Source organism: Eleginops maclovinus, chromosome 23 (assembly GCF_036324505.1).
Source record: "Eleginops maclovinus isolate JMC-PN-2008 ecotype Puerto Natales chromosome 23, JC_Emac_rtc_rv5, whole genome shotgun sequence".
NCBI classification, from domain to species: domain Eukaryota; kingdom Metazoa; phylum Chordata; class Actinopteri; order Perciformes; family Eleginopidae; genus Eleginops; species Eleginops maclovinus.
The window spans coordinates 191892-205000 of NC_086371.1; the positions used below are offsets into that span (position 1 = coordinate 191892).

The 13109-nt window shown below is 42.3% G+C and overlaps 1 protein-coding gene across 1 annotated transcript in view; it reads left to right on the forward strand.

The window, feature by feature from the left end:
• Positions 1-1553: 1553 nt before the first annotated feature.
• arap3 (ArfGAP with RhoGAP domain, ankyrin repeat and PH domain 3) overlaps positions 1554-13109 on the forward strand; it is a 35362-nt gene continuing 23806 nt past the window's right edge. The window contains 12 exon segments of the mRNA XM_063876765.1: positions 1554-1847; positions 5949-6085; positions 6400-7227; positions 7519-7559; positions 9109-9179; positions 9286-9332; positions 9861-10100; positions 10664-10733; positions 10885-11005; positions 11133-11317; positions 11488-11594; positions 12031-12230. Of these exon segments, the coding sequence (XP_063732835.1) occupies positions 6012-6085; positions 6400-7227; positions 7519-7559; positions 9109-9179; positions 9286-9332; positions 9861-10100; positions 10664-10733; positions 10885-11005; positions 11133-11317; positions 11488-11594; positions 12031-12230 (1984 nt within the window). The 5' untranslated portion in view covers positions 1554-1847; positions 5949-6011.

Below are 13109 nucleotides of genomic sequence, written 5' to 3' on the forward strand. Positions count from 1 at the left end.
TTATTATTATTATTATCATTATCATTATTATTATTATTATTATTATTATTATTATTATTATTATTATTATTATCATTATTATTATTATTATTATTATTATTATTATTATTGTTATTATTATTATTATTATCATTATTTATTGTTGATGTTTATTATTATTATTTATTATTTATTGTTGATGTTTATTATGTTATTGATGTTATATTATTATTATTATTATTATTATCATTATTATTGTTGATGTTTATTATTATCTTTATTATATATTATTTATTGTTGATGTTTATTATTATTATCATTATTATTATTGTTATTATTTATTGTTGATGTTTATTATCATCATTATTTATTGTTGATGTTTATTATTATTATTATTATTATCATATTATTATTATTATTATTATTATTATTATTATTATTATTATCATTATTATTGTTGATGTATATTATTATTATTATTATTATTATTATCATTATTATTATTATTACCATTATTATTATTATTATTTATTGTTGATGTTATTATTATTATATTATTATTATCATTATTTATTGTTGATGTTTATTATTATTATTTATTATTATCATTATTTATTGTTGATGTTTATTATTATCATTATTATTAATTTATTATTATCATTATTTATTGTTGATGTTTATTATTATTATTATTATCATTATTTATTGTTGATGTTTATTATTATTATCATTATTATTATCATTATTATTATTATTATTATTATTATTATTTATTATTATTATTATTATTATTATTTATTATTATTATTTTTATTATTATTATTATTATTTATTATTATTATTATTATTTTTATTATTATTATTATTATTATCATTATTATTATTATTATTATTATTATTATTTATTGTTGATGTTTATTATTATTATTTATTATTATCATTATTATTATTATTATTTATTGTTGATGTTTATTATTATATTATTATTATCATTATTTATTGTTGATGTTTATTATTATTATTATTATTATCATTATTTATTGTTGATGTTTATTATTATTATTATTATTTATTGTTGATGTTTATTATTATTATTTATTGTTGATGTTTATTATTATTATTATTTATTGTTGATGTTTATTATTATTTATTGTTGATGTTTATTATTATTATTATTTATTGTTGATGTTATTATTATTATTTATTATTATTATTTATTGTTGATGTTTATTATTATTATTTATTGTTGATGTTTATTATTATTATTATTATTATTTATTGTTGATGTTTATTATTATTATTATTATTATTATTATTTATTGTTGATGTTTATTATTATTATTATTATTATTATTATTATTGTTGATGTTTATTGTTATTTATTATTATTATTTATTGTTGATGTTATTATTATTATTTATTATTATTATTTATTGTTGATGTTTATTGTTATTACGGAGGTGTTTTGGGCCAGAGAAATGGCGCTTCATCAGGACTTTTATTTTGGAAATAAGAGGAAATAGATTAAAGGCTTTTGTCTTGAAATGTGAGGCTTGACTTGTGTCGGAGTTTCTCACAGAGTCAGAGGGACACCGGACAGAACGAGACCACAAACAGGATCAGAACCAGGACCAGGACTACAAACAGGATCAGAAGCAGGACCAGGACTACAAACAGGATCAGAAGCAGGACCAGGACTACAAACAGGATCAGAACCAGGACCAGGACTACAAACAGGATCAGAACCAGGACCAGGACTACAAACAGGATCAGAACCAGGACCAGGACTACAGACAGGATCAAAACCAGGACCAGGACTACAGACAGGATCAAAACCAGGACTACGAGCAGAAACTGAATGACCAGAGGTGAGGTTGTTAACAAGGTTTTTTGTGTGTGTGTGTGTGTGTGTGTGTGTGTGTGTGCGTGCGTGCGTGCGTGTGTGTGTGACAATGACGCACAGAGGAAGTTTTTGGCGCAGAGCGAAAATCCATTATGATTGAGATTTATGTGAAAATCTCCTCTTTCTGTTATCTTTCCTTTCTCCATCTTTATGATAAAGATAATTAGACCTCATATCTGTATATCCTTAAAGTGGTTATATCTGATATATTTAATTTATATATCCTTTGATTAATATATATACAAATGTATTCATAACATATTTCACATTTTACAAATTAGTTTCCAGGGTTTAAGAAAAAAAATAACGAATAATAATTACATTTTTTAATATTGAAATGAATTTCACTACCATAAACTAAAACTGAGAGCCAGTCAGAAATCTGAGGAAAACAATCTCAATTATTCTGAAGTTTTATTTTATTTTCCTGAAAATCAGAAGGAGGTGTGGGGGGGCAGGAGGGCGTTCACAGCAACACAAACATCCTGCGGAGGAAACATAGCTTCCTGTTTCTGCTCCACAATAAACCTGACCTCCAGAGACACATTTTACATGAGGCTGCCCCAATGCATTGTGGGCCGGCATCTCTGCTTCATTGATGCCCCTTTCCCACACCGAACACTGGATCTTAGCTGCCCGGCAAGAATCAAGAACCAAGAACCAAGAACCAAGAACCAAGAACCAAGAACCAAGAACCAAGAACCAAGAACCAAGAACCAAATACGTCACGCTTACCTCAGAGGGGGGGATTAACCTGAGCTTACAGCTCATGGAGTACAGCGAGTACAAGTTGTAACAGCAGTATCTCTGAGCACAGGGACTACAGCGCGACCACACACTGATACACACACACTTTATAAAGTCCGGCAGCACTAACCGGGTCAGTGTGGTGCTGTTTACTCACCGGACTTTAATCACCGTTCTGTTAGTGAGCATTGGGAAGAGCAGGCAGACGTTCTCCTGTGTATTATTGCAGCTATGGGATGGAATCAGTACTTGGGCTACACAGGCTGCCATCACAAGCAAAACCATAAGGAAAACTACGCCGGACAAATGAGTAGAAAACGGCTTCTGCCACAACAGGATGTCAGAGCAGTGAAGGAAGTCAGAGGAGCTGTGCTGACATCACCTGTCTAAAGCCAGAGACACTCTCAGAACAGCGCTGTGAAGAAACAGCGTCAGTTCAGACTGAACACAGTCACTGATGGGGGGGGGGGTATGCATCAGCTGCTGTGACAGACAGACAGTAAATACTTTTCAGTGAACACCACCGTGAGCTAATGGGAGACTAAAGGCCGGTGGACAAGCAGCACTGCAGCGGGCGGTAAATGCCGCTGAGCCACGGCTCTCTGGAGAGAAGTATCAGGTTGGAGAAGTAGTTCTGAAATTGAATCTGGCCTCGGATGATTAAAAGCTACAGGAGCATCGACCCGACGCAGTGTTGTTGTTGTGAGTGGCTTTGGGGGGGAAATCAGAGACGTAAACAGTGATGTCATGACGCAGTACCAGTCAGCTCTGGTCGTTGGAAACACACCTGGAGCTAAAAAGAAGAACCGGTTCAGAACCAGGAGAGCTGAACTGGTTTGGTGGGAAAGGGGCACGAGAGGTGCAGGAATGAGTCCTGAACCCTGACATGACTCTGCATTTCCTCACTTCCTGTCCGCTGGTGTGGAGGTCAATGGTTGCTCACGTGTTCATGTGTTCATGTGTTCATGTCTTCACATGTTCATCGTCAGCTGTTTGATGTTTTGATGATCTTCTACAATGAGAAACCCTCAGCTGATCACACTGGAGAGGGTGTGTGTGTGTGTGTCCTGCACAGTAACAGGAAGTGTGTCCAGTGTTTCTTCCTCTTCAGAAACAGAACAGATGATTTAATGAGCGACTCGTCTTAAAGGAACAGTACGCACATTTACAGAGATGTTCCCTCTCCCCCTGCGAGGTCCCGCCCCCCCCTGCAGGGTGTCGTTCCCCCCTGCAGGGTCCCGTTAGAAACAGAGGAATACAGTTTACAGAAACAGAAAACTTTACGAAAACATCCGCTTACACTCTCACACAAGTCCTGCAGAACCATCACACTCACTGCTGATTGTCCTGTGTGTGTGTGTGTCTATCAATGGACCCTCTGTGTGTCACAGAGACTCTCTGTTATTATTCGGCCTCTCTCGCCCACCCTCTCTCCCTCTCTGTCCTCTCTCCTCTGCTCACTGACGCTGGAGACAGCTAGTCCCACACAGAGCAGCTCTCAGAGGTAGAACAGGTACCATTCTGCAGTCAGGAAAAATAAAAGTAAATTATTGCAAGAATAAAATGAGCTGCAATAATTTAGTAAGACAGTGTAAATAAATCCCAGGAATAAATGAAGTAAATCTATAGGTGCTGCTCCTCTTTTTACCCTCTGTCTGAAACCAGAGCCCAGAACAAAGGTCCAATCTGGGAACAATTCTAATGATGGGATAAAAGTCCAACTCTGAAGAAAAAGTCAAATCCTAGTAGAAAATGAAAAAAGACAAATTGATTAAAAAGTGAAGTTCTGGGGTTTTTAAGAACTCAAACAAAAAGAGAAAGTTCATAAAAATTCCAAATATGAGAAAAAAATCCAAGCGAATTATTAAAGCAGAAACATGAGCCAAGTACGAACACACACTTCATTTATAACTCAGCCTTTATTTGATGTGTTCATTCAGTCAATGTGGAAATGGTCGATATTTACATTAGAGGAACATCCCAAAAGAAATCCCACTCAAGATGCAACGAGTGTGTGTGTGTGTGTGTGTGTGTGTGTGTGTGTGTGTGTGTGTGTGTGTGTGTGTGTTTCCTCAGCTGTTTCCTGGTTTTTGTTCTGCTGCAACAACAGGACAGAGATAACGAGTTGAGTCCTCTGGGTCTCATGTGTAAGCCCCGCCCCTTCCTGTTTCCTCATGTGGCTTCCTTCTAAACATCATCTTTAATAATCATCCTTCCATGTTGACAGGGTGAGCATCGGATTTTAGACCTGCCAACATCCCATAACGAGTCCGGCTGCATACCTGTATGTGTGTACATGTGTGTATACATGTGTGTGTACTTATATAGGAGTGGTGCTGCAGAGGAAGTGGGAACAGAAGCAGATTGAGTCTGAGACTCACTTCCTGCTGCTTTGTCTTCCTGCTGGATGCTGTGTGTGTGTGTGTGTGTGTGTGTGTGTGTGTGTGTGTGTGTGTGTGTGTGTGTGTGTGTGTGTGTGTGTGTGTGTGAGTGTGTGTGAGAGAGACGGTCAGTCAGTCAGTCAGACAGACAGACAGACAGACAGACAGACAGACAGACAGACAGACAGACAGACAGACAGACAGACAGACAGTGCTCTGGATTGACAGAGGTTGGAATGCCGAGCAGAGGGTGGGGGGCCTGTGTGATCTGTAGCTTGTGGTGAGGAACATGAACCCATCCAATATTAATACTAATAATTATTATTAATATTAATATTAATAATAATATTAATAATATTATTATTATTATTAATATTATTATTATTAATAATAATATTAATATTATTAATATTATTATTTAATAATAATAATATTATTAATATTATTATTAATATTAATAATAATATTAATAATATTATTATTAATAATAATATTATTAATATTATTATTAATAATAATATTATTAATATTATTATTAATAATAATAATTATTAATAATAATATTAATAATAATATTAATATTATTAATATTATTATTAATAATAATAATATTATTAATATTATTATTAATATTAATAATAATAATAATAATATTATTAATATTATTATTATTAATAATAATATTATTAATATTAATAATAATTATTAATAATAATATTAATAATAATATTAATATTATTAATATTATTAATAATATTAATAATATTATTAATAATATTATTATTAATATTATTATTAATAATAATATTAATAATAATATTAATAATATTAATATTAATACATGTGCAAAAACACACTCAATAATTAGCAGAGCCGGAAAGGGGATTTGAGATCTGAATGAACATGGATAGAAATTAATCAAAGTGCTGACCCTGCAGATGGACGGCTGATGATGGCCGCCGTGCTTCCTGAAGGAGGAGAAGAAGAAGCTTCCAGACTCCATGTTGGTCGCCATGGCGTCGCTGGACGGAGAAACGCCGGCTGAGACGCTTCTAACAGCGATCCACCTGGAGAGGTCAGAGGTCGTCCAACACAGTCTGTCTTAGACCAGGACTCAGTAGTTCTCTCTGCAGAGCTGCAGGTGTTGTTGTGTTGGTCCCTGAAGGCAGCATCTCCTGGTCCAATGGGATTCCTCCGTGTGATTGTATTATAGTCTTTGAGTCAAACTAACGTGTAGTTCAACAGGATGGTCTCCAGATGTTACACCTCTTTATGGTTCCTGAAATACTCAGCAGAATTTCAAGACCAGAGTCTGTAGACCCCATCGATGAGAGAGGGGAGCATGGTGAGATACTCGGGATAGTTTGCTGATCACGTTTCTCCCTGCAGGTACCTGGATACCTTCCGCCGAGCCGGTCTCCTATTGGCTAGCGACTTCACACACCTGGACAGCGATGCTCTGGTCAGCCTGGGCGTGACCGCCACCGGACACCGGAAGAGAATCCTGCGACTGGCCACTCACATTCAGAGGACTGAGAATCAAAGAGCCAATCAGAGAGCTGCCCTCCCGCGCTGTCAGTCAGTGACGGGCCGACCGTCCGTTGGGAACTTCGAGGCGTTCAGGAACAGTTCAGCTCCTGACCTCGGCGACTTGCTGACCAACTGTGAGGGCAGCAGGCCCGCGCTGAAGCCGGTTCCCAAACCCAGGACCGTCTTTAACCGACGCCGCACAGCCCCCATCAGATTCTGTCCGGTAGCAGACCCGACCCCGTCCCCCCCCAGGAGGCTCTCCCAGGAGTCTATCTGTTTCACCCTGTCGGAGGGCCGGACCCCCGAAGAGGTGCCTGGTGACCGGCCGAGCCGGAGGAGGAGGCCCAGTCGCAGCCGGTCTCTGTCGGACACTGGGGGGTCGTTACCTCCCGTTCCCCCCAGGCTGAACCGTGGGACCCCCCCCGTGATCCAGGGATCCCCGCCCTCTTCCTCACCTGTCCGGATGGAGCAGACTTCCTATCCTGGAAGTCTGGACAGCAGCAGATCCGGATCCTCGCCCTGCGGGTCGCCCCGAGGAGGCATGATGGAGATGGTCTCTAATGAGATCTACTGGGGGGCTTCGCCTGGATCTACTGCCCCCGGAGGAGGGAGGGGTTACTGCAGCGAGCAGTCAGTCCCCCCCACGCCTCCCAGACTGACACCAGACAGGAAGACTGAGAGGAACAGGTAGGTCCCTGAAACTGCCTGCCCCCCCCGGCGTCTCTGAGGCTGATGTTTGAGACGCAGCTCTGAAACATCGTAAAGGTTGACGTTAATTATAATCCACACGTAACTGTGTTGGAAGGAAGCAAACTTGATTCTCGTGCCTAAACCAACCGGAACAGTTATGGGTTGATTAAGTCAACCTCTCAGTGTTGCAGGAGGACTGTCGTATTGAAGACTTGTATTTGTTCCTCCTCTCACTGAGCTGTGTCTTTAAATCCTGTTCTGAACGTGTGTTTGTTGTTTGTGTTTCAGTGGCAGCACGCTGAGTAACAACTCGTCAGGATCCGCCCGAGGTGAGTCCAGACTGACAGTTAACAGCTGTGTGCGTCTCTCTTTAGTGTCCCCTGGTCTCCAGCTGTGTGCGTCTCTCTTTAGTGTCCCCTGGTCTCCAGCTGTGTGCGTCTCTCTTTAGTGTCCCCTGGTCTCCAGCTGTGTGCGTCTCTCTTTAGTGTCCCCTGGTCTCCAGCTGTGTGCGTCTCTCTTTAGTGTCCCCTGGTCTCCAGCTGTGTGCGTCTCTCTTTAGTGTCCCCTGGTCTCCAGCTGTGTGCGTCTCTCTTTAGTGTCCCCTGGTCTCCAGCTGTGTGTGTCTCTCTTTAGTGTCCCCTGGTCTCCAGCTGTGTGCGTCTGTCTTTAGTGTCCCCTGGTCTCCGTTGTGTGCGTCTCTCTTTAGTGTCCCCTGGTCCCCAGCTGTGTGCGTCTCTCTTTAGTGTCTCCTGGTCTCCAGCTGTGTGCGTCTCTCTTTAGTGTCCCCTGGTCTCCAGCTGTGTGCGTCTGTCTTTAGTGTCCCCTGGTCTCCGTTGTGTGCGTCTCTCTTTAGTGTCCCCTGGTCCCCAGCTGTGTGCGTCTCTCTTTAGTGTCCCCTGGTCTCCAGCAGTGTGCGTCTCTCTTTAGTGTCCCCTGGTCTCCAGCTGTGTGCGTCTCTCTTTAGTGTCCCCTGGTCTCCAGCTGTGTGCGTCTCTCTTTAGTGTCCCCTGGTCTCCAGATGTGTGCGTCTCTCTTTAGTGTTCCCTGGTCTCCAGCTGTGTGCGTCTCTCTTTAGTGACCCCTGGTCTCCAGCTGTGTGCGTCTCTCTTTAGTGTCCCCTGGTCTCCAGCTGTGTGCGTCTCTCTTTAGTGTCCCCTGGTCTCCAGCTGTGTGCGTCTCTCTTTAGTGTCCCCTGGTCTCCGTTGTGTGCGTCTCTCTTTAGTGTTCCCTGGTCTCCAGCTGTGTGCGTCTCTCTTTAGTGTCCCCTGGTCTCCAGCAGTGTGCGTCTCTCTTTAGTGTCCCCTGGTCTCCAGCTGTGTGCGTCTCTCTTTACAGTCCCCTGGTCTCCAGCTGTGTGCGTCTCTCTTTAGTGTCCCCTGGTCTCCAGTTGTGTGCGTCTCTCTTTAGTGTCCCCTGGTCTCCAGCAGTGTGCGTCTCTCTTTAGTGTCCCCTGGTCTCCAGCTGTGTGCGTCTCTCTTTAGTGTCCCCTGGTCTCCGTTGTGTGCGTCTCTCTTTAGTGTCCCCTGGTCTCCGTTGTGTGCGTCTCTCTTTAGTGTCCCCTGGTCTCCGTTGTGTTGGAGCTTCTTGCAGCTTTTAGTAAACTGCTCATGTTTCCTCTGCTGAATGTTCTCTAGATGCTGCATGTGTTGAAGAGCTGCTGCAGATGTTCTGATTATTTGTGTTTCTGTATCTGCATCCTTTCTGAAGCTGCTCCTCCTGAGGAGGAGTTGTTGGGACGTTGTAGATCCCATTAATGTTTCCGGGACATTGCTGGAGGATCTGCAGCTAGGAATGAAAGATGTGTTTTGTGGTACAATGAGCAGTTTGCTTGACATTGAATGATATGATTCCTTATTCACTCTGAGTTTTGCTCTCCAGCTTCAACAGACGACCCGGAGGAGGAGATCAGCCCGTACTGTGAGACGGTTTTCCACAGCAGGAGAAGCGAGGTGAGACAGCAGCGCTCCTCCTCACAGTAATGATAAGGAGATCAACCTCCTGTTGGGATTACATTTCAAATGTCTTGTTGTGCTAATTTATGTTTTTACTCTGCAGGGGGAAAGAGACATGAAGAGGGAGGACCGGCATGCAGAGGAACATGGGTAAGACACACCTCCTCCTTCCTGTGAGCAAATGTTTTATTGTGTATGACAACATACTGATAACCTGAGATTACACACTATAGAGTGTACAGTCTAACAGAAGACACAAGACAGGATAAGAACCATACTTATAGAGAGAGAGGTTATATTTAACGTCACGAGACACACCGTCTGAATCTGTGGTTCCTGCTTCAGGTGAGGGATCCGTGGCTGCTAAACACGAAAGGCACATTGATTTTTAGAACATGGATATATAAAGGTGTATCGTCTGCATACGGTCTGTATTTTGGAGCGCCACAGGGGTTTATACTCGGCCCACGTTTGTTTTGTAGCTCTTTTCTTTAATGAATGGAAGCTCAGAGAGGCTTTCCTTTGCTTCTTGTGGTGTCCCTCTCCTCTACACTGTCCTATAAGTTGTTATGTGAATGGTCTGCAAAGGCTAAACTCCCTGCCCCCCAGAGGGAGAAATGCCTGATGATGGAGATGTGAGGTTTGTGCAGCAGGTGTGGTAATGAAGTTGTGTTTCAGCAGTCAGAAGCTGTCCTGGACGAAGCGTCTGTCCCTGGCTCTTCACTCCGGAGACGCTCAGGGTTACAGCACAGTCGGAGAACCTCCACCCCCCCTGCGCTACCTGTCACTGCCCCCCCACAGCCTCCCTTCAGAGCCGGAGGACGACCTCACCATCTCCCCCTATGCCAGCTACACCTCCTTCACCGAGAGAGCCCCCCCCATCATCAGCGGCTGGCTGGACAAGCTGTCTCCTCAGGGGTGCGTTTGATTCACACACTGGGTTAGACCATAGATACCAAAGCAGTAGGAGTGCGTCTGTTTACACACCATGTTATTCGTGAGAGAGAAACCCCATGGGTGCGTTTGATTTATGCACCTTTTTATATACCTGTGTCAGGGGTCAGAGGTCAGCGCTGGCTGTTGTGCTGCGTCTCCTCCTCTCTGCTCCTCCCTGTATCTCCTCCCTCCTGAGGGGCTGCCTCGTCACCTTCCTCTCCTCCTCCTGCTCCTCTTCTTCCTCTTCTTCATCCTCCACTTGGTGTGTGTTTGTCTTTTCTAACTTTTCTCCTTTGGCTTCTTGTTAAATTCTTTCGTTATGAACCTACGGAGGCCGACAGGTGCTAACAGCTTCAGGAAGGATGCAGATACAGAAACTCAAATCAAAACTCATGCAGAAACATCTCCAGCAGCTCTTCAACACATGCAGCATCTAGAGAACATTCAGCAGCTTGAGGAATATTTCCCTCACACAACCTTACAGGATGTCTTGGAGTAGAAACGACGCCGGTGTATCTCTGTGTCTGATGTGTTTTCTTTCTCAGGAACTATGTCTTCCAGAAGCGCTACGTGAAGTTTGATGGCAAAAACCTGATGTACTTTGGCAGTGAGAAGGTATAAAGAGTTTATATTACATCAGAGAGGATATGAAGTATCAGTCCTTATCACCCTGAACCTCAGGTGTTCAAATCAAACATAAGGAATCATTGGTTTCATTCGGAGGGAGGATTAATGAGGAGATCATATTTATTACTTTGTGTTTCAGGACGTTTACCCAAAAGGAGTCATCCCATTGGCTGCCATTCAGATTGCCCGCCCAACCAAAGACCACAAATTTGAAATTGTGACCAGTCATCGAATTTTTGTTTTCAGAACCGACAATGAAGGTAACAAAAACACATTGTGTGGTAATGTGTTGTTACACAATGTGTTGTTACACAATGTGTTGTTACACAATGTGTAACAACACATTGTGTAACAACACATTGTGTAATTACACCCTGTGTGTGTCAGTGCTGCGGCGGCGCTGGCTGCTCACGCTGCAGGAACACGTCAGGGATCAGATGGTTTTCGGCCAGCGGAGTTTCGGCCCCGGAGCGCAGTGTCAGAAACACGGGGCCCTTGAGCTGAAGGGCCACAAGAACAGAGTGTTCGCCGCCATCAACACCGAGCAGATCTGGATCTACAAGAGCGAACAGGTGAGAGTATACCGACAGGTGAGAGTATACCGACAGGTGAGAGTATACCGACAGGTGAGAGTATACCGACAGGTGAGAATAAGACTGAAGAGCTCTGTGTGTGTGTGTGTGTCTGTGTGTGTGTGTGTCTGTGTGTGTGTGTGTGTCTGTGTGTGTGTGTGTGTCTGTAGTGTTTTCACAACGGGATCGGTATCACGGTGATTGAAGCTCGAGGAGCGACAATCAGAGACGGAAAACACAAGAGCTTCGAACTCATCACGCCGTACAAAACCTTCAGGTATGCAGTTTTCCTGCACGTCAGTCTATGTGTGTGTGTCTGTGGGGGGGCTTGGGTTATACAGATAGAAGACGAGCTACAGACATATAGAACAGTTTAACTCAATGTAATAATGTACAGGCAGTAGATCCTGACTGAACAGAAGCTGTGTGCACATCTGGAGCTGCAGTTCCTCACGGCTGCAGCGCTAACGTTAGCTCTGATTTAGCATCACCTCTCCTCTGTACACAGAGGCTCGGTCTCTGACAACATGCCCTGCAACATTTAGATTATTGTACAGTCCTTGCTAATTGGACACAATCTGCACTGATGTATTCTACTCTGTTTTGCACTTTGTTATTGTTTCTTTATTGTTTCACGTCTTCAATATATTTATGTGGCACTACTGGGACTTCAGAGGTTTGAGATGATGACGCCTGTGAATGTTCCTCCTCAGCTTCACGGCGGAGTCGGAGCGAGAGAAGCGAGGCTGGATGGAGGCGCTTCAGGACGCCATCGCTGAGACGCTGTCGGACTACGAGGTGGCAGAGAAGATCTGGTCCAACCGCTCCAACAGGATGTGTGCCGACTGCCGAGCCCTGAACCCGGACTGGGCCTCCATCAACCTAAGCGTCGTCATCTGCAAGAACTGCGCCGGTACCTGCTCTCACTGAATCAGATCCACACAAGACCTCCCATCATCTACAGAGAAATAACACAACAGCTGACACATACACTTAACGTAGCCCCGACCCTTTTCCCACTTCAGGTTCAAACCCTGCTGTCTCAGTCCTTCCTGTCAGCTGTAGCAGCTTCAGAGCGTTTATCAGAGGTGATTCTCAGCTCCTCTGAGGGGATGGTTTTACAGCATCCTCTGGTAGTGACTGCAGGAGGGAGTACATCTGATCTGAGGACATGTTTAATAACTCTCTAGAGTCCTGTGGTGTAGATGCTCTTCTATGAGGAGCTACGAGAAGAACCAGAACTTCTGAGCCGGTCAACAGACTGAAGCTCATGTGGAGCTGACAGAAACAGAGGTCGGTTTCAGAAAAGATAGAATTTTGAGACATTTCTTAAAAAAGAGTTAGTTGATTTTAAGATTCTGAGAAAAAGGACCGAATGCTTAGAAATTGTTAGATTTTGAGAAAAGTCTGAATATTTAATATTTTAGAAAAAGTCAGAATTTTGAGATTTACAGAAAAAAGTCAAAATAAGACTCCATTTTTTATCTATCCTAGTTCTGGAGGTCAGGACTGTTTCTCTACACATATCCAGCGACACATTTCAAAGTAAAGGTCACAGGAAGTGCTGCTGCATAACCACAGACTTTATTAATCGGAGGTTAGGGCAGAGTAAAGGATTTCTCACTGGAGGACCTCAGAAACAGGAAGTAGAAGTGTGTGTGAGTGTGTACCTGTGAAGACACACATCACTGCAGGTGTGTCACTGTGTTGGTTCAATGCATTTTTGTGTGTGTGTGTGTGTGTGTGTGTGTGTGTATGCCTGATGTTTTTGACTGAACTCTGCTGTTGTCAT